The 24715-nt window shown below is 38.6% G+C and overlaps 1 protein-coding gene across 1 annotated transcript; it reads right to left on the bottom strand.

The window, feature by feature from the left end:
• Positions 1–20771: 20771 nt before the first annotated feature.
• On the bottom strand, positions 20772–23328 carry LOC104219089 (anthocyanidin 3-O-glucosyltransferase 5-like). Its single transcript, XM_009769724.2, has 2 exons — positions 22497–23328; positions 20772–21500 (listed from the first exon to the last, which is right to left on the bottom strand). The coding sequence occupies exons 1-2, from the start codon at positions 23268–23270 to the stop codon at positions 20847–20849; spliced, it is 1428 nt and encodes a 475-aa protein (XP_009768026.1). The 5' UTR covers positions 23271–23328; the 3' UTR covers positions 20772–20846.
• Between the last annotated feature and the right edge of the window lie 1387 nt (positions 23329–24715).

The raw sequence follows: 24715 nt of genomic DNA, 5'->3' as shown, positions 1-24715 counted from the left end.
GTGTACTACTCTACTAATGGAGCTCATTCAATCTAGGATCAATTAGGACTTTATTTGGTTGTAATGTAGGCTACGGGACAGGTAGGATACATTTAGATATTAGAGTGACTACAACTCTCTTAGCACTTTAATACATATACTTTAACATTCAAACCTCATACTTATGTCAAGCCAAACTCCACCTTCACATCAATATACATCAACTCCCAAATTATTTAAGCACAATTATATCAAGAGTCACCACTATCAAAGAATATTTTTTTTCCCACAACAATACAACTATATTATTTTTTTTTCATTCTTTTCTTTTTCAATTCAAGTGGCTCTTGCTTGTCAAATCAATGCACCATTTCTCCTTATTTCATTAGTTCCACTCAAAAGCCAAACCAACCACCCCACACATTAACTTTTACAAAGTTCATAAACAATTCAAGTGCTCATGAGAGGTTACAATGGTTCAAATAGATGGTTAATTCAAACAAATGGGTAAGGCTTGTAATGTGGTTGCCAAAGAAATAAGATTATAGGCTCAAAGGGGTTAACTACGATACATAACAATTATGCGGGTACAATATACATATCTGGCTCAACAAAGAAATGCCTATATCACTTCCTAGACTGAATAAAACTACTATTTCGCTTTGCAAACACACGGGGCAAGTTCTAGACATCAAATGCAATGCACAGAATACAACAAACCTCTCACACACATGACACATAACTCACTCAGGATTGGATTCACGGACACTCTAGTCAAAGCAGTTAAGCAATTTTAAGAACATAAAATTTAAGGTACTTATACAAGAGTCAAAAACTGAGCTTAAGCGTCACAACCAAAGTACTCACTATTCTCCAGGCATAACAAAGTCAAGAGATATTGCTTCAATTCAATTCATCTCACACTGGCTCTTACTCCTAAAAAAAATAAAACTAACTACACCCGGTTCAAACAAAACCCTTGGAAAAGAACCGTGGTTTAAAGAAAAATCAAGGGGTAATTATTACACTACCTAACAAAAGAAAATCTTTTTGTACTTTTTCTTTAGACTTAAATGCCTCAAGAAAATTGTCTAATAGATCCATCGTCGGGAAAAGTCCAATCTTTTCTATTTAAAAAAAATTGTTCAATTAAACTAACACAACTAAAATAGCATAGAAAGTCACCCAGTCAATCTCCTCACCCCGCACTTAAAATTGGGCATTGTCCCCAATGCACACCATAACTAATAAAAAGGGTAAAAGAGACTCCCTGGTAGGCCAAAGGCCGAAGCACTAACAGCTCATGGGATACTCAGACTTCTCCCAAGCTTGGTCCTTCGTGCGGGTACCTCACACTTAGTTTCAACCATTTGGTTTGCTGTTGCATCCTTCCAATACCTTTGCTTTCCATGCTCCTAGAAAATAAAAAATTGACACTACAAAAATAATACAATTAAAAAAAATAAAAAATAAATAAAAGAAAGCAATAAAGTTAGGTTGCCTCCCAACAAGCGCTTGATTTAACGTCGCGGCACGACGCGGATCACTTTTTGCCTCCACATAGAGTTTATGAATTGAACCCCAAGTTTTGATTCAAGCTTATGATTATGGTCATGGGGCGGTGGAACGAATCTGACTGACCCAATAAAATAATGTAGTATTCTGCACTTTTTGGCTTTTAGATGAGGTGTGTAATCCCGACTTTCTGGAAAGAAAATTTCCAGAATGTAAGCACTTTGTTCCTCATTCCTTGACTCCTCAAGTGGCTCGGACGACTCTATTTTCATATCATCATCTAAACACAATGTGGAAAAATGCTTGTAGTGAGGACCAATGCGCTCAACTACATGAACATTGGGACAGTCTACATTCTCAACACTAATGACAATAGAGTCAACTAAATATGTATCCTCAATATCCTTGGTTGACTCTAGTATCTCCTCTACGACATCGGCATCCTCAAAATCTAGATGGTTAGAGTGTTGGGGTTCTACTTTGGATCCCTCCATTGGCACCTCAATTTCCGTCTCTAATGCAAATTGCTCCCGGTTACTATCCATAATATTGACATATTGAGCATTAAAAGCTTCAACTAGTTGACTTACTTGAGCCTCTAAGTTGCGAATAGTTTCATTTTGCCTTTCTACCTGCAGTTGTATTTTACTTTGTTGTTCTATAATGCACTTTAACATATCTTCGATCTTCTTTAGGTCAGATTCCCTAGGTTCTTTGTTCCTGTTATCCTCACAAGAAAACGTAGAATCATCATAATAAGGGGTTGGGGGAAGATAAGAAATATAAGCACAACCATGAAAGTGACCATCTTGACCACCACACATATCACACACATTCCACACTTAAGATTGAGTTGGTGCACATAACTCGCTCTCGGGAATATTTTGATAATTTTGCCAAGGGTAATTTTCATCACAATATTCGTAAGGAGGATTAAAAGTAGAATTACCAACATCAAAAATTTCATAATTCAATGATGCCATGTTTTTTTTTAAATCAACAAGTAAAACAAAAAAAAAATCAAATACAAAAAATAAAAATAAAAGTTCAAACTTGAACCTAGCAATATGTACACCTACAGCTACACCGTTAGTTCCCCGACAACGGCGCCAAAATTTGATCACGCCCAACTATGCCTTATAAAAAGGACAATGCGGTCGTTGCAAATATAATCCGGTTTACAAGTCCGGAGTCGAATCCCACAAAAACCTAAGGCTTAGTAACAGCTGTTCACTATCACCAAGAAGACAAGCTTGAACAGTTCCTAACCTATAGATATTTAGATTCTTGTGTTTAACTAATTGATTAACAAATTAAAATAATAAATTAACAACTAAAGATACTAAGAGTTAGAGACAAGATTAAGGAGGTCTAGAGTTATGATTTCCCCAATTGTCGGAATCCTTCCCGCTATGTCTTCTATAATTTCGCCTAAGTATTCTCTACCGATCATGAGCACTCTTATTACCGTAAATCTCTCCCGAGTAATCACGACAATTTACTAGACGTACTCTCCCGAGCTACGCTAGCTGGCTTTTGATACAGCTCACTTCAGATCGCACCCAAGGCTTCGTTATCCCTAATCCCGCCTTTAAACCCTCGGTTATTGATCCCTCATATACTCTGGGAGTGGTGTTGTTCAACAATTACCTAAATATGCACTCTCTCCCGAGTTATGCATACTAAATAGGCACAGCTAATTGAGAGCTCTTCAATTAACTACAATAAGAATGTAGTTGAACAAATAGAGATTATACTACGGCTCAATTATATAAAAACATAATAAGAATTTATCCTACAAAAGATTCTATCAAAACTCTAGATAACAATTTAGCTATTCATAATAGTATATAAAACTACAATACTAAAAGTCATACCCAACAATAAAAAATAGGAAGAGGAAAGAAAAAACTTGTAGAAGAATTCCCAAGCCTTGCTCCTATTGTGTCTCTGCCTCCTTAGGTCAAATCTATGTCAAAAATATGTCCTCTCTAATTCTTGGTCGGCTTCCTTGGTTTAATATAAGGTTTAGGGCTTAAAATCCCGTGTTTTGCACTTTTGTCCCTGAAATTTACGCATCCTTCCTCGGTTCCACCGTGGTCGCGCCGGAACCGCGGCCAAACACCCTCTCAGATTCTTCAGTTGTCCGCGACTGCCCTCTGCCGCGGTTCTGCTGCGGTTCTGCCGCGGTCGCGGGTTTTGACCCTGTTCTATTTGGAATTTGGAAAAACATAAAACACAAAAGTTGTATCCCTTTGAGTTAGCTTTCCAACCATATATTATGGAGCTCAAATGGATTTCTGAGTAAAAAGTTATGTCTATTTTACTAGACAGTGCGCAATATGCCTCTTCGAGTTTTTGTTTTGTTGTTTTATAATCCGTTGATCTCCGAACGCGATCCCGGCTTAATTCCTTGAGCTCTTACTCAGACTTAAAAGCTCCAAACCACTTAAATTCATTACATAACATCTATATAGCTCGGAATCACACATACAAGGCATAAAACAGATAATTAGTGCAAAACACTAGCGATTAAAGCGCAAACTCAACTAAAGTGCAGTAAATTAGAGTGTAATAATCGACTAAAATACGTAATTATAGCCTATCATCAGTATGTATTATTTCTTAAAATAACATTATTTTCACGGTTTTAAATCTTTAAAAAAACCCATCTCTACTGCAAAAATTTACTTGCAATGTGAACTGCAACAGTTTTACATGCAATGTGGCATATATGTTGTGTTTGAAAATTGATGCCCATGTCAAGGGTGTGAATGACTGGCACACTCGAATCTATTAATAAATTTAAATTCTCAAAAATGTTATGTTACGCGGCGCCTTCCTGTGATTCCTTGGATGGGCGACGTAAAGCTAAGCAATTGATGTCAGTGCAATTACTGTTCGCCAATTAAGGTCCCCTCCGTACGCTAGACGAGATTTGAGTGTCGTGCGGAAAAACCAATGTCAAGAGCAATCGAGAGAACAGAAAAGAGAATTGAGAATGAAAGAAAGCTTAATTGTATTAATGAAAGCTATTACAGAAAATTAACACGGTGTCGAGGAGGAGAGACACCAGTACAGAGAATTGTTTGCTTGCTTGATCACCCTAATAATGCTTAAAAAAATAAACCAAAGCTACAAAACTAGACTTTACTAAGCTAGAGAAACATAATGGAAGTACATGAAATAAAACTACTCTATATTTACAATGAAAAGGACTTAGTTTTCTACAAGGCAGAAACAGGTCTGTTGTCAGCAGCATTGTCTTTCACATCACGGTCTGCGTGCGAGGCGCTTTTGGCATCTGCCTGCGGCTGGGCGCTAGAGAGGGATATCGGTGGGGCGACAGAGGCACATGCGCACTTGTCACTTGACGCAGCAAAGACCAGGGGGCCGTCCGTGGCGCTAGGCGTTGGGAGGCTTGCTAGGACGCCACGGGGCGCGCCCAAGGAGTCATGGGCATGGCTGGAAAGCCGCCCATGACAGTTATCATGTAGAATAATGATACTTACATCTAAGCTGTTGTTGCTGCTGCTGGAATTTATAGTCCACTGTCACTATGAACCTTCCATAAAAAATTTTAATGTGTATTTTTTGGAAAGTGTGAGAATGTATTTAGTACAAAGCTGCTTTATTTTGAGGGACATGATGCTCTTGTGTATTTGATATGCCTTCATCAGAAAGAGAACTTGCATGAATCATTTGACCATATGTTGTCTTATTTGTCATTGCCTAGGAGAAAATATAACGATCTTATTGTACTATTTCTAGGAAAATTACAATTGGATGGCTGGAATTTTAGAAGTTGTTGTTCTTGGTAATTTTGAGAAGGCGTAGGAAATATATATTGATCTGTCTTAAAGCGTTGTCTAACACTGTAGGTGTCTCTTTCTAATCTAGAGAAAAGATGAATGCAATTAGTAAAATTCAGGAAGTACTTAGCATGGCAAAGAAGAAGAATTGACGGAATCATGACTAATATGCCAAGTGAATGCCCCAATAGTGATATTATATGGACTGCTTCAGTTGAGATAGAATCTTATCTTAATCCTCATGTTCTTACTGTAGTTAGAAAGTTATTTCAAAAAAGAGCAAGTTAGACCAAGCTACACATGAGTTTAACAGAATATTTTTGTTGCACCAGGTATTTGGAATTTTTAGGCAATGCATTAAACGTTTGAATAGCAGCATAGTAATAGACTGCATAGGAATGTTATAGTAAAGAGATGTGCTGCTGCAAAACTAAAGCATGGAGAAGGTGGAGTCACATTGAAAGAAAAAATAGGACAAGGAGATAATAGACAAATACTTGGAAGTGCTGCAGAATTCATAAAGAGTGCGTTGGTTTGAGAAGATGATGAGAACAATCTCAATTACATATGTTGACTTAGTTTTATAGTCTAAGTGATGTTTCAACTGGAGTTCTTTTCGCGGTGGTTAGGGGTGGCAATTTGAGCCCAAACCTATCCAACTCGCCCAAACCTATCCAACTCGCCCAACTCGTCCAGAAATTAATGGGTTGGACTACAGATATTTTAGCTTATGGGTCAATTTGGGTTGAACACAAGTTAACCCATTATTTTTTATAGCTCATTCTAACCCATTAAGCAGCCCAAATACAACCCATGAACTCACCCAAAACAAATGTATCTCAACCCAACTTATACAGAAATTTACTTACTTGCCCCAATTTTACTTACCTTTTTTTGTATTTTCAATTTTATGTTCTTTTATTTTTCTACACCACCCACTCTACCCTCCCCACTCCCGCAAACCCCATCAAAAAAAAAAATTTACTTTTTTTTTATTTTTAATTTTCTGCACCATCCACCCCTCCTACCCCTCCCTATCCCCGCGCAAACTCCCTCAATTTTTTTTTTTACTTTTCGTTTGTATTTTTAATTTTCAATTTTTTTGTTTTTCTGCACCACCCTACACCCTACCCTCCCTTCCCACCTTCCGCACAAACCGCCACTCTCAAAAAAAAATTAACTTTTTTTTATTTTTAATTTTCTGTTTTCTATTTTTTAGTTTTTCTGCACCACCCAACCCCCCACCCTCACCCGCAAAATATTTTTTAACTTACACAATTTAAGGTAAAATGTTTTTTTATGCAAGATGAACATGGTTCTAAACATGGGTCAAGTTGGGTGGGTTGGGTTATGACCCATTATTTAGTCTATCTTGACCCAGCACATCTTAACCCAAGTATATTTTGGGCTGGGTTGAGCAATGACTCATTTATTGACCTAACCCATCTTGACCCGCCCAAATTCAGCCCAACCCGCTCATTTGCCGCCCCTAGGCTGGTACTTTGTCTTTTACATTTATCCAAACAAACAAATTTTATATCCTTTGTCATTTGAAACCTTATATTTGCAGGTTACTTTACCATTGGAGAAAAATTCAAACTCATTCTTATTTTCTTTTTATTTATTTTATTTAGGGACCCCACAAATCTCTCCCTTAATTTTGATTTTTCTTCTTCATTCCAAGACAAGATCTCAATATCTGAAAATCTTCAAACTTGAGAGGCTTTGTGAAGATATCTGCAACTTGATCATGAAACTTTACATATTTGAGCTCTACTTTTTTCTTGGCACCACATTGCCTTTGCTTGTAGCCTTTAGCCATAAGTCGTGTTTTGTATCTCTCCAATTCTCCATCAGCATTCTTCTTTGTCTTGTATATCGATTCTACTTCAATTGCTCAATCACTCTAGGAAGAGTTGTTAACTCCCAAGTGTTATTCTTCTTTGTTGACTCGATCTCCTCCTTTATGGCCTGTCTCCACCTTTTGTCTGTAACAGCTTCATCAAAGTTCATTGGTTCACTGTCAGCATAGAGACAATACAAAAAATCAAAATTAGTAACTTCTTCTGTGCTATCATAGAGCTCTTGAATACTCCTCGTCCTATGCGGCTGTTCATTTGAACTTTCTTGAGAAGAGGGAGATGCAACATTGGTTGGAGAAGGAGGTGGAGTTGTATCCTGCACAGGTTCCACGGTCTCTAGTTCTTCTTCATCACCAAAGTATGGAATAAAATCATATGAAGTTTCTTCCTGAGCTTCCCAATCCTATGTCAATTCTTCATCAAATTCAACATCGTGACTTACGACTACCTTACTGCTGCTTGGGTTGTATAACTTGTAGTCTTTTAAACTCGTATCATAGCCAATAAACACATGCTTGACATTTTTCTTTCTTCCACTACATACTTCTTGAGGGGTTTGATCTCTAACATTCCTTGTTGGAGACCTGTTGTTCAAATAAACTGCACAAGAAATAGCTTCGGCCCAAAATTCCTTGGGCATACTTTTAGCTTTCAACATATATCTAGCCATATTAAGAATCGTTCGATTCTTTCTCTCAGCAACTCTATTTTATTGGGGTGAATAAGGTACCGTTAGAGGGGCGACAAATTCCATGAGATTGACAGAAGTCATTAAATTCTTTTGAAGTGAATTCGCCTCATCTATCGGACCTTAAAGCTTTAATTTTCATAGCCACTTTCTTTCTCCACAAGTACTTTAAAATTTTTAAAAGCAGCAAAAGCTTTAGATTTTTGGTTCAATAAATAAACCCAAGTCTTTCTACCAAAGTCATCAATAAATAGCAGAAAGTATTTGCTTTTATCAAAGGAAGGTGGATTGATTGGTCCACACATATCAGTGTGAACAAGCTGGAGCGGTTTAGTTGATCTTGACATGGTCTCCTTTGGAAAACTCCTCCTTACATGTTTTTCAAGAAGACAAGCTTCACACAATTGATTAGGATGACTGATTGATGGTATCCCATGCACCATGTTCTTTTCTCCCATTGTTTGAGCGATTAAAATTTCAAGTGCCCAAATCGCATGTGCCAACACCATGATTCATCTTGCACATTAGCCTTCAAGAACTTTGCATCAATTGTTTTAAGATTTAGAGAAAATAATTGTAACGACCCGAACAATCGTTTTAAGCTTTTGCACTTTGCTCACCAGTTCGCGGGCATGACTAGCCCCGTGTGATGTATTATGACTTATGTAAATTGTTGGTTTTGGTTTTCAGGGTAATCAGAATGAATTTGGAAGAACAGTTCTCAGTTTGAAGCTTAAAAATGTGAAAGGTTTGACCAAGATTTGACTTGTTAGTAGATGACCTCGGATTGGAATTTTTATGATTTGGTTAGCTCCGTTACGTGATTTGTGACTTAGAAGCGTGTTCGGAATGTATTTTGGAAGTCCGTGGAAGGTTTAGGCTTGAATTGGCAAAATTGGAATTCTGGCTTTTTCCGGTTGATAGGTGAGATTTTGATATAGGGGTCGAAATGGAATTTCGGAAGTTGGAATAGGTCTATTGTGTAATTTGTGACGTGTGTGCAAACTTTTAGGTCATTCGGATGACGTTTGGTAGACTTTTTGATCGAAAGCGGAATTTGGAAGTTCTTGGAATTCTTAGGCTTGAATCCGATGTGATTTTGGTGTTTTGATGTTGTGTTGAGAGTTCTCAAGGTTGGAACAAGTTTGAATGAGGTTATGGGATATGTTAGCATGTTTGGTTATGGTCCTGAGGGGCTCGAGCACGTTTTCGGATTGATTCCGGGCTATTTTTCCTTCATGTTTCACTGGTGTATTCTACTGGTATCTGGTGTCTTAGTTCTTCATCGTGTTCGCGAGGCAAGTGTCGCGAACGCGTAGTGTATTCTTATGGCAGCAGTAAATTGTTCTTCGGGATCACGACGTATGTCCCGCATTCGCGTAGTGTTGGGGGAGGACTTCTTCGCATTTGCGTATGGGATATCGCATTCGCATAGAGTCGAGCTAGGATCTGGGTTGGAGGACCTTTCTTCATCGCATACGCGAGTCTTGGGCCATGTTCGCATAGTTCTGTATCCAGTGTGGATCGCGTTCGCGAGGATGGTGTCGCGAATGCATAGAGCATTTTTGATGGCTGGTGTTTTTATTCATCGTGAATGTGATGGTTATCCCGCGTTCGCGAAAGAGGATGTCTAGGCAGAATGTATAAAAACCTATCTTCGCGATTTTTAGCCCATTTCTCACCATATTTGAATGGTTTTGAAGCTTTTTGAGAGGATTTGAAGAGGGATTCAAGGGATAACACTTGGAGGTAAGATTTTTGAACTCAATACTCGATCCTATGCTGATTCTTACTTGTTTAAACATGAAATATATGGAAATTAAAGCCTAAAATTAAAGAATTAGGGCTTGAATTTGGAGAGTGTAAATTGGGAATTTGTGGGGGCATTTGAGGTCCGATTTTGATGTTCTTGGTATGTATAGACTCGTGGGAGGATGAGGATTCTATTGATGTAATTTTTATCGGATTTCGAGACGTGGACCTGGGGGCCGGGTTTAAGCAATTTCGGGATTTTTGATGTAAATTGGATATTTTCGAGTGGGCTTTGTTCCCTTAGCATATTTTAATAGTTATGTACTGATTTTGGTTAGATTTGGCGCATGCGGAGGTCAATTCGAGAGGTAAAAGGTAACGCGGGCTAGAGTTTGGACCGGATCGAGGTGAGCAATGATTGTAAATGTTGTCCTGAGGGTATGAAACCCCGGATTTCACATCGTTATGCTATATTGAGGTGACGCACACGCTAGTTGATGAGCGTGGGGTCATGCACCATTGGGGATTGTGACTTAAGCCATCCCGAATGAATGTTTTACCGCGTATTTGATTGAAAACTGTTTGCTATCATCATGTTTTGGGTTGAATGCCATATTTGGGCCTCGTGCCAACTATTTGGACCCTTAGGGGATTTTTACTGCTATTTTCTCACTGTTTTAATTTTAATATTTGTACTCAGTCATGCTATATTATACCGTTTTCTTAACTCGGCCATGTTTACTCTATTTTAACACATTAAATGATATTTTAGGCTGAGCATCATGTTTTACTATTGCCCGAGTGGTTTATGAGATTCTGACTGAGTAAGGCCGAGGGCCTGTGTTGTGAGGATACTTTCGGGTTGGGCTGCATGTCGCAGCAGTGATACACTGATTTATGATTATGAGGCTGAGGGCCAGAGATTGTACGCCACAAGGTGGCTTGATATGAGGCCGAGAGCCTATTCATTATGCCACGAGATGGCTTGATATTGCGCTTGGGCCGTAAGGGGCCCCTCCTAGAGTCTGTACACCCTCAGTGAGCGCTGGTACCCATTGTAACATGAGATATAGCCCGAGGGGCTGGTGTTGTTCCATATTGTTGCCCGAGGGGCTCATTCTGTTGGTATTGTGACCGTGGGGCGGTTGTTATGTGTTTATCTTTTCTAGTTGCTTGTCATTTACTTGTTTAACTGTTAAAAAGGTGTTTTAAAGAAGCTTATTCTGAACTAAGGTGTTTTGATAAGATTTCACTATTTTTTTGCCTTTTATTAGTTTTTACACCGCTTCTTTATAACATGTTGTTGTATTTTTATGTGATTTCTTATTGCTCAGTCTTCATTTATTATTATTACTCACTGAGCCGGAGTACTCACATTACTCCCTGCACCCTGTATGCAGATTCAGGAGCTTCAGGTCCTGTTAGCGAGGTTGATATAGCTTCCAGCAGATTTTTGGAGTCCACTAGGTAGCTGTTCGGCGTTTGTAGCCTAGTGTTTCTCCCTCTTATCATTATTTCCTTACCTTGTACAAGATTTCTTTAATAGACTATTCAATCCCTTTTCTGTATTCATAGACTTATGTTAGATGCTTATGACTGGTGACACCCCGATGTCGGGATGTGTTAGGTTTTCCGTAGTTGGTGTATTCACTTTATTATGGGATTTATCATTATTAGTGACTTAATTATGAAGTATTATCGGTTAATTTAACTGGGAGTTTTGTCGGCTGGCCTTGTCGTCACGCAAGGTGCCATCATGATCGGGTTTGGGTTTAGGGTCGTGACAAGTTGGTATCAGAGCCTAGGTTACATAGGCCTCACGAGTCATGAGCAGGTTTAGTAGAGTCTTGCGGATCGGTACGGAGACGTCTGTACTTATCCTCGGGAGGCTGCAGAACCTTTAGGAAAAACTTTACATTCTTGAATTCTTATCATGCGCCCTTGATTTGGCTTGAAATGTAACTCTTTGAATTCCTTCCACGCATTCGTATGCGTGCATGAGCGCTCCGTATTAGTTATGCATTGATGACTTGTGATTCTATGATCGAGTGGCGAGATGTGATCTTTGTATGTGGATGTTGAGCCAGTCTGGAGGACTTGAGGCCAGTTTTTGCCTACAGCTTGAGCACTAAGGTGTTGATTGTGTGAGCACGTGCTTCTGGATTTGTATGTCTGATAGTGTCCCGATTAGGGGGAGTGATAACTGGATAGCTATGTGATGAGTATGAGGTGACTGGGAGATGTGTTCATATGATTTGAATGGGGCAAGAAGGGTCTGCTTGGGGGTAGTAAGAACTATTTGGTGCTTGATTTTCATCTTGATTTGATGTATAGTCCCGAGTTATGGGAGTGTCAAGAATTTTTTCATGTTGTTTAGTTAGGGAGTGGAGTAGATTTCATATTACGATATGAGTTCAGACTCAGGAAGATTAAGTGGCTGCATAATGTTTACGCCGGTGGAAGAGTATAAAGAGATGTTAGTTTGAGGCGAAGCAGGTGGGTTATCTCCTTCGGATTGTTTTGAAGTTTGCGTGATCCTTTATGTCGTTTATTGGAAGATCTCTATTACCAACGGAAGATATGTGTTGCAATTTGAATTTGGGTCGCTTAAGAGAGTGGTGTTGACTGTCACGAGGGTAAATACAAGATTTGCAGAAGATTTAAAGTACCAGATGGTCTGTGTTTCGCGAGCTTATGAAGGATTGAGTTTAATCTCACTATGGTATTATGGCAGTAATAGAGTATATGCATTATGAGTTATTGTGTGTTTTGATCTATTGCTTTGAGCCAAGTGGGGGAGTCTGCGATTGATTGGTTAATTGTACGGTTATGTGTTATGTTGGTTCCCGTTTGAGGCGTGCTGGTGAATTAGTTATGGCTTAGGGAGATTGGGACCGAGGATGGCTCGAGTAAATGAAAATTTTGACAAAGGTTATATTATTCTTCAATAGGTGTATGAGAATCATGAAATGTCTTGAGTGGTTATTGGTAAAGGATGTGCGTTACATAGAGCAGGAAGTTGATTGGTTGTAGGTGAGGTTACACTCTGTGGGGTCAGAGTACTAATAGAGCACAAGTCATCCGGTCCGTTTGATCGGTCTAATTGCGGTTTGAGTAGAGTATGGGGGGCTCTCGAAAATGATTCTAATGGGTTCAAGATTTTACATGTAATAATTGGAGGTTTTCAAGTTGTATGTTTTGCTAGAAACTGAGGTTTGCATTGGAGATTGTCAAGACTTGTGGCATTTCTATATCAATTAGGGAATTCGGTATAGCAGTATCAGGAAGATGAAGGTAATGACTTTGGATTCGCGAAGTCTCTTCAGGGTAGGTATTTGAACGTGGTGCTTTTGGAAATATTTAAGAGAGTACTCAACAGCTTATGAGCCTTAGACGGTGTGGTTTTATGCTTGGGTCTCGTGTGATGAGTCTGGGTGAGGAATTGTGATGTTGTAGCAAGAAGGAGTATCAAGTTGAAGGTAAATCAGAAGGAAACTCGGATAGATGGGATAGCTTGGTAGTAAGCCGGATCGGCATGGTAAGGATATGACTAGTTCTTTGGGTGCTTACGAGGTAATGAGTTTCTACAGGTGTTTCGTGGTAATTCTCTTAGGTTTTAGTGGCCTGCGTAGCTTGGTCGAGTTATAAAGATTCAGTCCTAACGGTTTAGTTTTGTGCCAATGGAATTCGGAGAGTTCTTGATGGTTTCTACCATGGTTAGAGATGTATATTTTCTACGAGTGTGAGGAGTATGTGATGTATAGTGATTTTCTTCTAGATGGGGTCAAATGGAAAGTTCTTGACTAGTTAAGTACGTAGCTGCTTGTGGCTTGGAGGGGGTTATGAAGTCCTTATATTTATCATAGGATGGCATGTTATATGCGGTATGTTGTGTAGGGTTGAAATTTGCATGTGTAAGGTCACGGTTCAGTTCCGAAAGGAAGGTCACAATTTCTTAGATAGCATGGGCAGTTTCAGATGACTAGATAACTGAGATCCCAGATTGGTGTGGCCTGATGAGGGTATACATTTTAGAAAGGGCGATGTGTTTGAGTTGAGGATACATCATTAGTATTGTGGCACTTTCTTGTTGGATCGACTGCTGATATTCGAGTTTGCTTGGTGGTACAGAAGAATTATATGAGTACCTCTCGTGGGATGATTGGGTATTTGAGGTGTGTTGTATATTCGGACAGCGGAGTTGGGATCAGATATGGTGATTTGCGTGTTGTCTGGATTTGGAAACTGGAAGTTCTCATAGACAGGTTGGGTCATGGTTGTGGACCGCATATATTGGTCTTGTGTGGTAACTATGGGAGGTTTGGAGACTCGAGTGGATCTTTGTTGCTTGGTATGTTAGATTTTGAAGGTGATATTGGGTATAGACTGGTTGTCTCTTTGTCGTGTTATTCTGGACTGTTGCGCTAAGGCAGCGGCATTGGCAACGCCGGGGATCTACGGATTGAGTGGTGAAGTTCGATGGATTATGTTCTCAGTAGGGTGGTTTCATTTTTGAAGACCCATCAGATAGCTGGTAAGGGTTGTCTTTCCTATTTGGCCTTCGTGATGGATATCAGTGCAGAGACTCCTACCATTGTTTCAGTTCCGGTGATGAGGGGTTTTCCAGATATGTATCCTGCTGCCGGGCATGTTGCTGGACAGGTTGTTGATTTCGATATTGATTTGGTACCAGGCGCCATTTCGTATGGCACCGGCGGAGTTAAAGGAACTGAAGGAACAACTTCATGGATTCCTTAATAAGGGGTTCATTGGTAGGCCAATGTGGATGTGAGTTCCAACTTGAGTCGGCTTGGTTGACTCCTAGTTTTATTGTTGAGGGATGTATTGATTCGATTGTTGTTGAGCTTATTAGTGACCTGGAGAGATCTATAAGTTACCTTTACGTGCTGTGAGGCGTTGGAATTTGTTGGTTATAGGCACATGTGGTGCGGTTTTATTGGGGTCTCTCAGTGGAATTCGAGTGGAAAGAGTATTGGGTATTGCTCGGCGGATGGTGTATCGGTTGTGTCCTTTTGGGTTTCTGTAATGTTATGTCAATTGCTTCGTAGTGGTTATGATGATTTGCTTTGGTTCCAAACATCAAATTGCGCGTGGTTGTCGATTTTGAGCATAGTAACTTGAGGTGTTTCATGTGGACCAATGTTTGGATAGGGTCGCGCATTACAGCGAAGTTATGTGGAGGTATGACCCTTCGGGTTAGATTTATGTGTTCTGTTTCTACGATGTGTGGCGGGTTCTCAGCATTGTGTGTGGTGGTACTAGTGAGCTTGCAGTACGACTCTCTCATTTGAGTCATTTTTTCATGATTTGAGTATGTTCAGATTGTTGCTTATTGGTGCGCGGGTTGCACGAGTTGTGGATTTATATTGTATTGATGTGTCGTGTCACCAGAGTAGTTGTGTTGGATTATATGAGATCGTCGGGATCTAAAATGAATACAACGGATTCAGTTTCAGTATGTTGGAAGGATAATATCGATGTTCACCTCTGAAATTTGCTAGGGTCCTTGCCAAAGGAGGAGTGGCTTCATGAATGGTTGATCTGAGGAATGGTTATTGACTTTCTACGTGTTTCATTTATCATTGGCAGTATATGACAGTGTGGGAATGATACTTTAGTTGATAAGAGGTTTACTATCGGTATTCGGTTATTGTGTGCAGATGCTGTGATTAGAATTTATCGCTACAAGTGTTTGAGTTATGTGGTATATCATGTAATTGCACCTGAAGTTGCAGGTATGGGTTATTAAAGCTTGTTCAAGCTTATTCAGAGTATAGATGTGAGATTCTGATCTTTTGGATGATTTAAGAAGTGGAAATGTGGTTCTAAGGTTTATGGGCTAGGTTGGATTGTGAAACTTTAGTTGCATTGTATTATCGGACCTATATGAGATACGGTGACATAGGATCACCCCCAGGTATGTGCATGGTAAGGTCATTCAATGATTGGTTGGCTTTTGGAACAACTCTGGATATGTTCGAGGACAAACGTATGTTTAATTGAGGGAGGATATAACAACGCGATCGGTCATTTTGAGCTTTTGCACTTTGTTCGCCAGTTCTCGGGCATGACTAGCTCTCTGTAATGTATTATGACTTATGTAAATCGTCAGTTTTGGTTTTCAGGGTAATCAGAATGAATTTGGAAAAACAGTTCTCAGTTTAAAGCATAAAAATTTAAAATGTTTGACCAAGATTTGACTTGTTAGTAGATGACCTCGGATTAGAATTTTTATGATTTGGTTAGCTAAGTTAGGTGATTTGGAACTTAGGAGCGTGGTCGGAATGTGTTTTGGAAGTCCGTGGAAGGTTTAGGCTTGAATTGGCAAAATTGGAATTTTGGCGTTTTCCGGTTGATAGGTGAGATTTTGATATAGGGGTCGGAATGGAATTCCGAAAGTTGGAGTAGGTCCATTATGTCATTTGTGATGTTTGTGCAAAATTTCACATCATTCGGACGAAGTTTGGTAGACGTTTTGATCGAAAGTGGAATTTGGAAGTTCTTGGAATTCCTAGGCTTGAATCCGATGTGATTTTGGTGTTTTGATGTTGTTTTGAGCGTTCCAAAGGGTGGAACAAGTTTGAATGAGTTTATGAGATATGTTGGCATGTTTGGTTGTGGTCCCGAAGGGCTCGGCGCGTTTTCGGATTGATTCCGGGCTATTTTCCTTCATGTTTCACTGATGTATTCTACTGGTATCTGGTGTCTTAGTTCTTCATCGCGTTCGCGAGGCAAGTGTCGCGAACGCGTAGTGTATTCTTATGGCAGCAGTAAATTGTTCTTCACGATCACGACGTATGTCCCGCGTTCGCGTAGTGTTGGGGGAGGACTTCTTCACATTCGCGTATGGGATATCGCATTCGCATAGAGTCGAGCTAGGAGCTGGGCTGGAGGACCTTTCTTCATCGCGTACGCGAGTCTTCGGCCGCGTTCGCATAGTTCTATATCCAGTGTGTATCGCGTTCGCGAGGCTGGTGTCGCGAACGCATAGAGCATTTTTTATGGTTGGTGTTTTTGTTCATCACGAACGTGATGGTTATCCTGCGTTCGCGGAAGAGGATGTCTGGGCAGAATGTGTAAAAACCCATCTTCGCGATTTTTAGCCCATTTCTCACCATTTTTGAATAGTTTTGAAGCTTTTTGAGAGGATTTAAAGAGGGATTCACGGGATAACACTTGGAGGTAAGATTTTTGAACTCAATACTCGATCCTATGTTGAATATGTGGAAATTAAAGCCTAAAATTAAGGAATTAGGGCTTGAATTTGGAGAGTATAAGTTGGGAATTTGAAGGGGCATTTGAGGTCCGATTATGATGTTCTTGGTATGTATAGACTCGTGGGAGGATGAGGATTCTATTGATGTAATTTTTATCAGATTCTGAGACGTGGGCCTGGGGGCCGAGTTTAAGTAATTTCGGGATTTTTGATGTAAATTGGATATTTTCAAGTGGGCTTTATTCCCATAGAATATTTTAATTGTTATGTACTGATTTTGATTAGATTTGGAGCATCCGGAGGTCGATTCGAGAGGGCAAAGGCATTGCGGGGTAGAGTTTGGACCGGATCGAGGTGAGTAATGATTGTAAATGTTGTCCTGAGGATATGAAACCCTGAATTTCACATCGTTGTGCTATATTGAGGTGACACACACGCTAGATGACGAGCGTGGAGTCGTGCACCGTTGGGTATTGCGACTTAGTCCATCCCGAATGACTGTTTTACCGCGTATTTGATTGAAAACTGTTTGCTATCATCATGTTTTGGGTTGAATGCCATATTTGGGCCTCGAGCCAACTATTTGGACCCTTAGGGGATTTTTACTGCTATTTTCTCACTATTTTGATTTTAATATATGTACTTAATCATGCTATATTATACCGTTTTCTTAACTCAACCATGTTTACTCGGTTTTAACATATTAAATGTTATTTTGGGCTGAGCATCATGTTTTACTATTGCCCGAGTGGCTTATGATATTCTGACTGAGTAAGGTTGAGAGCCTGTGTTGTGAGGATACTTTTGGGTTGGGCTGCACGCCGCAGCAATGATACACTGATTTATGATTATGAAGCCGAGGGCCTGAGATTGTACGCCACAGAGTGGCTTGATATGAGGCTGAGAGCCTATTGATTATGCCACGAGATGGATTGATATTGCGCTTGGGCCTTAAGGGGCTCCTTCCGGAGTCTGTACCAGTGAGCACGGGTACCCATTGTGATATGAGATATAGCCTGAGGGGCTGGTGTTGTTCCATGTTGTTGCCTGAGGGGCTGATTTTGTTGATATTATGCCCGAGGGGCAGTTTTTATGTGTTTATCTTTTCTAGTTGCCTGTCATTTACTTGTTTAACTGTTAAAAAGGCGTTTTAAGAAGCTTATTCTGAACTAAGGTGTTTTGATAAGATTTCACTATTTCTTTGCCTATTATTTATTTTTACACCACTTCTTTATAGCATGTTGTTGTGTTTTTACGTGATTTCTTATCGCTCAGTCTTCATTTATTATTATTACTCACTTAGTCGGAGTACTCACATTACTCCCTGCACCATGTGTCAGATTCAGGAGCCTCAGGTCCTGCTAGCGAGGTTGATAACTTCCAGCAGATTTTTGGAGTCCACTGGGTAACTGCTCGGCATTCGCAGCCTAGTGTTTCTCCCTCTTATCATTATTTCCTTCCCTTGTACTGGATTTCTGTAATAGATCGTTCAGTCCCTTTTTCCATATTCCTAGACCTATGTTAGATGTTCATGACTGATGACACCCCGATGTCGGGCTGTGTTTGGTTTTCTAAAGTTGCTGTATTTCACTTTATTATGGGATTTATCATTATTAATGACTTAATTATGAAGTATTATTGGTTAGTTTAACTGGGTGTTGTGTCGGCTGGCCTTGTCTTCACGAGAATCGCCATCAGGAGGGTCTGGGTTTAGGGTCGTGACAATAATCTATTCATTCCCATATGCACTTTAGCAATTAAAGTTCCACTTGAATCTCTAATACAAAGATGCATATTTTTTTATATGGATGTCATATTCTTTTTCAAGAAGTTGTCCCAAACTCAAAATATTACTTTTTAATTTTGGCACATAATAAACATCTTGAATTAACTTGTGACTACCATCTTTACAGGAGATCAGAATCGTACATATCCCTTCGATTTGAATCTTTGAGGTATCTCCAAAGGACACATTACCTCTCACCATTTTATTGATCTCCACAAACTTCTCTTTGTATCCAGACATATGATTGCTTGCTCCATTGTCCAAATACAACTAGATGCAATCATCTTTGTCTTCTTTCTTGAGTGCCACTTCTTCTTTCTTGTCGTCAACAAGGTTAGCTTTTTCTTCAACATTGCTACGACATTCCCAAGAGTAATGGCCAAATTTATGACAATTATAACACTCAATTTTTGATTTGTCATATCTTTGTCCATTATTTTCTTGGTAGTAGCCACGTCCTCTTCCTCCTCTTTGTCCACGACCACGACCTCTGAATGTTTGGTGGATTTTAACTTCATTGTTGAATTGGTTATCATTTCTTCTTCCTCTTCCACGACTACCAGGGCCTCATCCTCGCCCATTTCCTCGATAGCTTTTTTCACCTCCATAATCCTTGAAGGATGCCTGAGTTTTAAGAAGTTTCTCCAATGGCACTTCTTGTCTCCTTTTGATCTTTTCTTCATGGGCCTGTAATGAACCCTCCAATTGCTCCACCATCATTGAGTATAATCTTTAGACTCTTCAATAGTACACACCACAAAATCGAATTTAGGTGTTAAAGTGCAAAGGATCTTTTCTACTACACGGACATCTTCTATGTCCTCCCCTTTTCTTCTCAACTGATTTACAACAGCCTTCACTTTTCAACAATAATCCGAAATGCATTCGGATTCTTTCATATTTAAAACTTCAAAATCAACCCTTAGAGTTTGAAGTTTTACCTTTTTCACCTTGTCAACTCCTTGAAGAGAATTTTGTAAAATCTCCCAAGCTTCCTTTGAGGTGGTAGCATCTGCCACCTTCTCAAACATGGCATCATCCAAACATTGGTGGATGAGCGTGAGAGCTTGTTGATCCTTCTTCCTTGACTTTACCAAGACATCTTTTTCACTTTGAGGCAGAGCTTCCTTATTATCGGATTTTGCATACCCTCTGTCTACGATTTCCCACACATCTTGGGAGCCAAGAATGGCTTTCATACGTAGACACCATTTTTCATAATTATCTTTTGTGAGATGGGGGTACTAAAAAGAGAGCGGACCATTATTCGCCATGGCTCTGATACCGCATTGTTGGAAAAATATAATATCCTGCTCAAGAATAATATTCACGATAAATCACAATAACACAAGAGAGTAACAACGACACCAAATCTATTGATGGGGTAAAATACAATACCCAAACGGAGCAATATTTTCACTATAATATTACAACTTAGTAGTGTCAAGAGACTACTACAACTTCGAAAGAAATAATACTCTTTATTTTATACACCTCACTACAATATTATACCCACTCAATATTTATCTCACAGATTACAATCTGTGGATTACTCTCTCTAACTCTCTTTGGCTTCTCTCGATTTAGTGTACTTGAAATGAGGCAACATCATCCCTATTTATAGTTGAACGAATGCTCACAAAAATTGATTAAATTCTGTTATGTTGCCTACTTGCCAATTTGAAAGATTGCAAATTGGTTATGAAATTGGTTCCACCGCCCAACCTTACATCCGCCTACTATTGCCATGGTTTCAACCAATGACATTTTTTTCTTTCTTATTTTCTTTTTGTTTATTTTATTTAGGGACCCCACATTATTTACATATATTTGTCATGTTGGCCTGTGCAGAGCACGAGCTCTCTTTACTAGTATATATATATATATATATATATATATATATATAGATATTCTTCCTACTAACCACAAGGGTACTATATACCACATCCCTTTCCTCAATATTATTTTGCATTATTAATACGTACAGTGGTACGGTTTAGCCCATTTGAGTTTTGATAATGCGGAGTTTCTTAATAGGAAGTTCTTTATTTTTAATGAATTTACTTGACATGAGTTCAAATTAATCGAGCAGATGAGTTTCAAATATCGAATGTCCAAAAATATTACAAGATGGCCCTAATTTGACATGCATGAAAAGACAATTTATTCTTAATTGAAAATAAAGTTCATTTACAAAGAAAATATGGGATTACAACTATCTGCTCTGAATGTCCTTCACAAGCTCACAAATGGAGTTGTAAGATGAACCTCCTTCACTTAGTGCATTTTCTGCACTCATCTTTAACTTCTTAGCCTTTTCCTCTATAGGCTTTCCTTCTTTTGTCTGCATCAAAATTCTCACCATCCCTTGAATCTCCTCTCTCTTCACCAATTTCTTTGTCGGCAAAACTGCCGGCCGAATCGCCACCCCTAGCTCCTCCGTCAACATGGCGGCGTTCATTTTTTGTTCAGCATGTAATGGCCATGCAATCATTGGAACCCCATTTGTCAGGCTCTCCATCGTCGAATTCCATCCACAATGTGTCAAAAATCCACCCAGTGACGAGTGACCCAAAATTTCGACTTGGTTGGCCCACATAGGCACTACCAAATCCATATCTTTAGTCCTAGTTAAGAACCCTTCCGGCAAGTATTCCGACATGCCACGTGTCTCTTTTCCGGTAGAGTTCAGATAGGCACTATCTGCATCACCGTCGGACGGGGGACGTACAACCCAAACAAATTTCTGTTGACTTAATTCTAAACCCCATGCAAGCTCGGTCATTTGCTTAGTTGAGAGGGTTCCACCACTTCCAAATGATGCAAATAGCACTGACTCATTATTTTGCTTGTCTAACCATTGAATCACCTGTTGGAAATATGAATGAAAAACAATAGCAATTTTGATTGTTATGCAAATGAATATAAATATAGTTTTAAGTACGGAATTTTGGAGAAGAAAGAGAATGTTTTGGAGGAAAAAGAGATATCATACTCCGTCACAATAAATGACACATTTATAAATTTAGAAATAATTTAACTTTAAACTCTTCAATCTAATCATTTTATCATTAATGATAAGCTTTTATAACCATCCAACCAAGAGGTTGTGAGTTCGAGTCTCCCCAAGAGCAAAGTGGGAAGTTCTTGGAGGGAAGGATGTCGGGGGTCTATTTGGAAACAGCCTCTCTACCCAAGGTAGGGGTAAGGTCTGCGTACACACTACCCTCCTCAGACCCTACTAAGTGAGATTATACTGGATTGTTGTTGTTGTTGTTGTTGTTGTTGTTTTATAACCATACAAATATTATGGTCCCACAAAGCTTTTACCCCTCAAGCTTTTAAAATCACAACTTTCCAAGTCTTTTTTTTTAAAACTCCGTGTCGAGTCAAACTACCTCATCTAAATTGAAACGGAGGGAATACAATACTTAGATGCACTACTAAAAAGTACTTACTAGTAATTTTTTGTCCACAAAATAAAAAATACTCCCTCCATTCCAATTTATGTGAAGCTGTTTGACTGGGCACGGAGTTTAAGTAAAAAATGAAGACTTTTGGAATTTGTGGTTCTAAACAAGTTCAAATGGGGCCCAGAGTATTTGTGTGGTTATAAAAGCTTCTCATTAAGGGTAAAGTTGTAACTTTAAGCTAAATTGTTACCAAATTTAGAAAGGGTTCATTCTTTTTGGAACGGACCAAAAAGGAAATAGGTTCACATAAACTATAACAGAGGGAATAATATTTAGGGGAAAAAGGACCAATTTAAGATGAAAGGATCCATCCTTTCTTAAGATGCAACTTCTAATTCAGAAAAAAAAAGAAAGTATTTTATTATTTATATTTAAACGAATTGTAACATTACCTCGTCATTCGAAGTTGTTTCAACTTTTCTCCTCAAGGGTCCAATTGGGAAAACTGGAACTTTAAGAAGTAATCGCAACTTCTCATTATATTTAAGTGCATTGATAGTCTCAGGTTCTAAATCTTCCCAAGTATTAATCAAGATTCCATCAAAATCTGTATATTCCATTCCTAGCTTAACATACTCTTCATACTGCTGATCACTCCGATCCAGCAATTGATCCAACACGTTATCAGGTCGCAATGCTTTGCAACCTGGAATTTTCAAAGGTTCTTTAAGATCAACATATTCACCCTCAATCTCTTTCTCAAGAACTTGACAATATATAGCTAACGCTAATGTCCACGCAGTAGTAAGATGGTACGCGTATTTAGGGATGTTAAATTCTTCAGCAATTGGCAATATTTGTGTGCCAAAAATGTCAACAATGAGAGCATCTGGACGATGAGTCATGGATGCTATGGCAGAACGAATTTTAGGCAAAGTTTCGCGGACTAATAGTCGTAATTTAGTGAAAACTTTAGTGCTGGAATTTATTAGGTGGGAAATATCGTTTGAAGGAACTGGAATTATTTCTATAGTTTTTTTCTCATTGGTGAGAGTGGATTTCTTGAGAAATTCAGTTTCTGCTGAAGAAGAGCTGGTTGTGATAGCAAGCATTGTAATTTTGATGTTATGATATGTGGCTAATTGGTTGCCTAAGACTAGAACTGGGATTAAATGACCCATACCAGGGCTTGAGACTATAGCAACATGAAGTTGTGAGCTATCCATAGAATTTTATATTTATTTTTTTGGAAAAGAGAAAATGATGATGAATTTTACAAAATGAGAATCGTTTAGGTATGAGCTTTATAGGAACCAAAAAGTTTGGGAAACCATAAATAATTTTACAAACTGCACTACTGTTTCAGAGGAACATAAATTAAATGACAAGTCTCTTTCTTAAGGGAAAGAAAAATCAAGAAACAAACAAACAAAGTCAATTCACTAGAGTAAGTAGGTGCTAGGGATATAGTAGTAGATATGTCCTAGATCCAATCTCATATTTAATGATTCGAACATATTTTTGTGAACGTTATTCGATATAAAAATATATGACATTCTTTTATCATAGTTATTATTAATTGTTTGATTAATTTGATAAGGTCATTGATTATATTTTGAGACTTGTCATCGTGATAGAGATCCTGATAATGAGAGCAAAGTCTCTTACAATTTAATCTAAATTTGTTCTTGATCGTAGGATTATTAATTTGGACATTAGTAATCCGGTTAGATCAATATTTATGTGATCGTCTTTATGGGATAAAGATTAGTTGATCTCATTAACTAAATCACATAGATAGATGATGCATATAGAGATATGATCATTGAACCGATTCATTGGATAATTCCTAATAGTTAGAATTACCATAAACTGTCAATAGGATATTCTCTTAAAGAATGTGATGTAGGAATTTCCTTTGACCTGAGATCCTCATAGTAATTGACAAGTTATTTGTTGTGCTTTGATACTAGACACCTATGGCCCTGGGGCGATATTTGAAAGGATATTGAGTACGATTAAATACTTGTAGAATTAGTGATTGATCAAGATGGAATCTGTCAACTCTTGGTAATGAGTTTAAGCTCCATGCTATCATGAATTATAAACGACCAAATTAAGACCTTGGCCAGGGCAATTGGATGAAAGAAGAAAAGTGTTTCTTAGGTCATTCAATGGTCGAATATATTTGACATGAACACATAGTTGGTCGCCTATTAGGATTTAACAGTTGAACCATATCCTAGGGTGATCCAGAGCTATAAGGACAGAAGAAATTACTACATTATTCTTCTACTGGTTCTTGAGAGTAAATTGTATACTTCACGCTATCTGGTCGTTAAGGAGTGTTGCTAGACGCCACCCTTGATTAGTATATTGATGTGGTCAATTTACTACCGGCTTAGTATTGAACCTATGGGGTTGCACACTAACGAGGGTTCTGATCTTTGCTAAAGGATTAATTAACTTATTATTTGATAATTAAATTAAGGAATTTAATTAGTCAAATACATTTAGTTGTTAGTCCAGATGAAATATTATTATATTCTTTGCTAGCACAGAGGATATAATTAATATTGTGAATAAATTGATGTTTTCTATTTTGAATAGAAAATTAAATTATATCTCTTGATTGAAATATATGTATGATATATATAACAAATATTTATAT

This window comes from Nicotiana sylvestris, chromosome 2, assembly GCF_000393655.2.
Source record: "Nicotiana sylvestris chromosome 2, ASM39365v2, whole genome shotgun sequence".
NCBI lineage: Eukaryota > Viridiplantae > Streptophyta > Magnoliopsida > Solanales > Solanaceae > Nicotiana > Nicotiana sylvestris.
This window is presented reverse-complemented; position numbering and strand designations above follow the sequence as displayed.

Coding starts and splice junctions, on each gene's coding strand:
- LOC104219089 (XM_009769724.2), bottom strand. CDS start 23,270: ATGGATAGCTCACAACTTCATGTTGCTATAGTCTCAAGCCCTGGTATG. Junction 21,501..22,496: donor AAACAACTTCGAATGACGAG/GTAATGTTACAA, acceptor TATTTCCAACAG/GTGATTCAATGGTTAGACAA.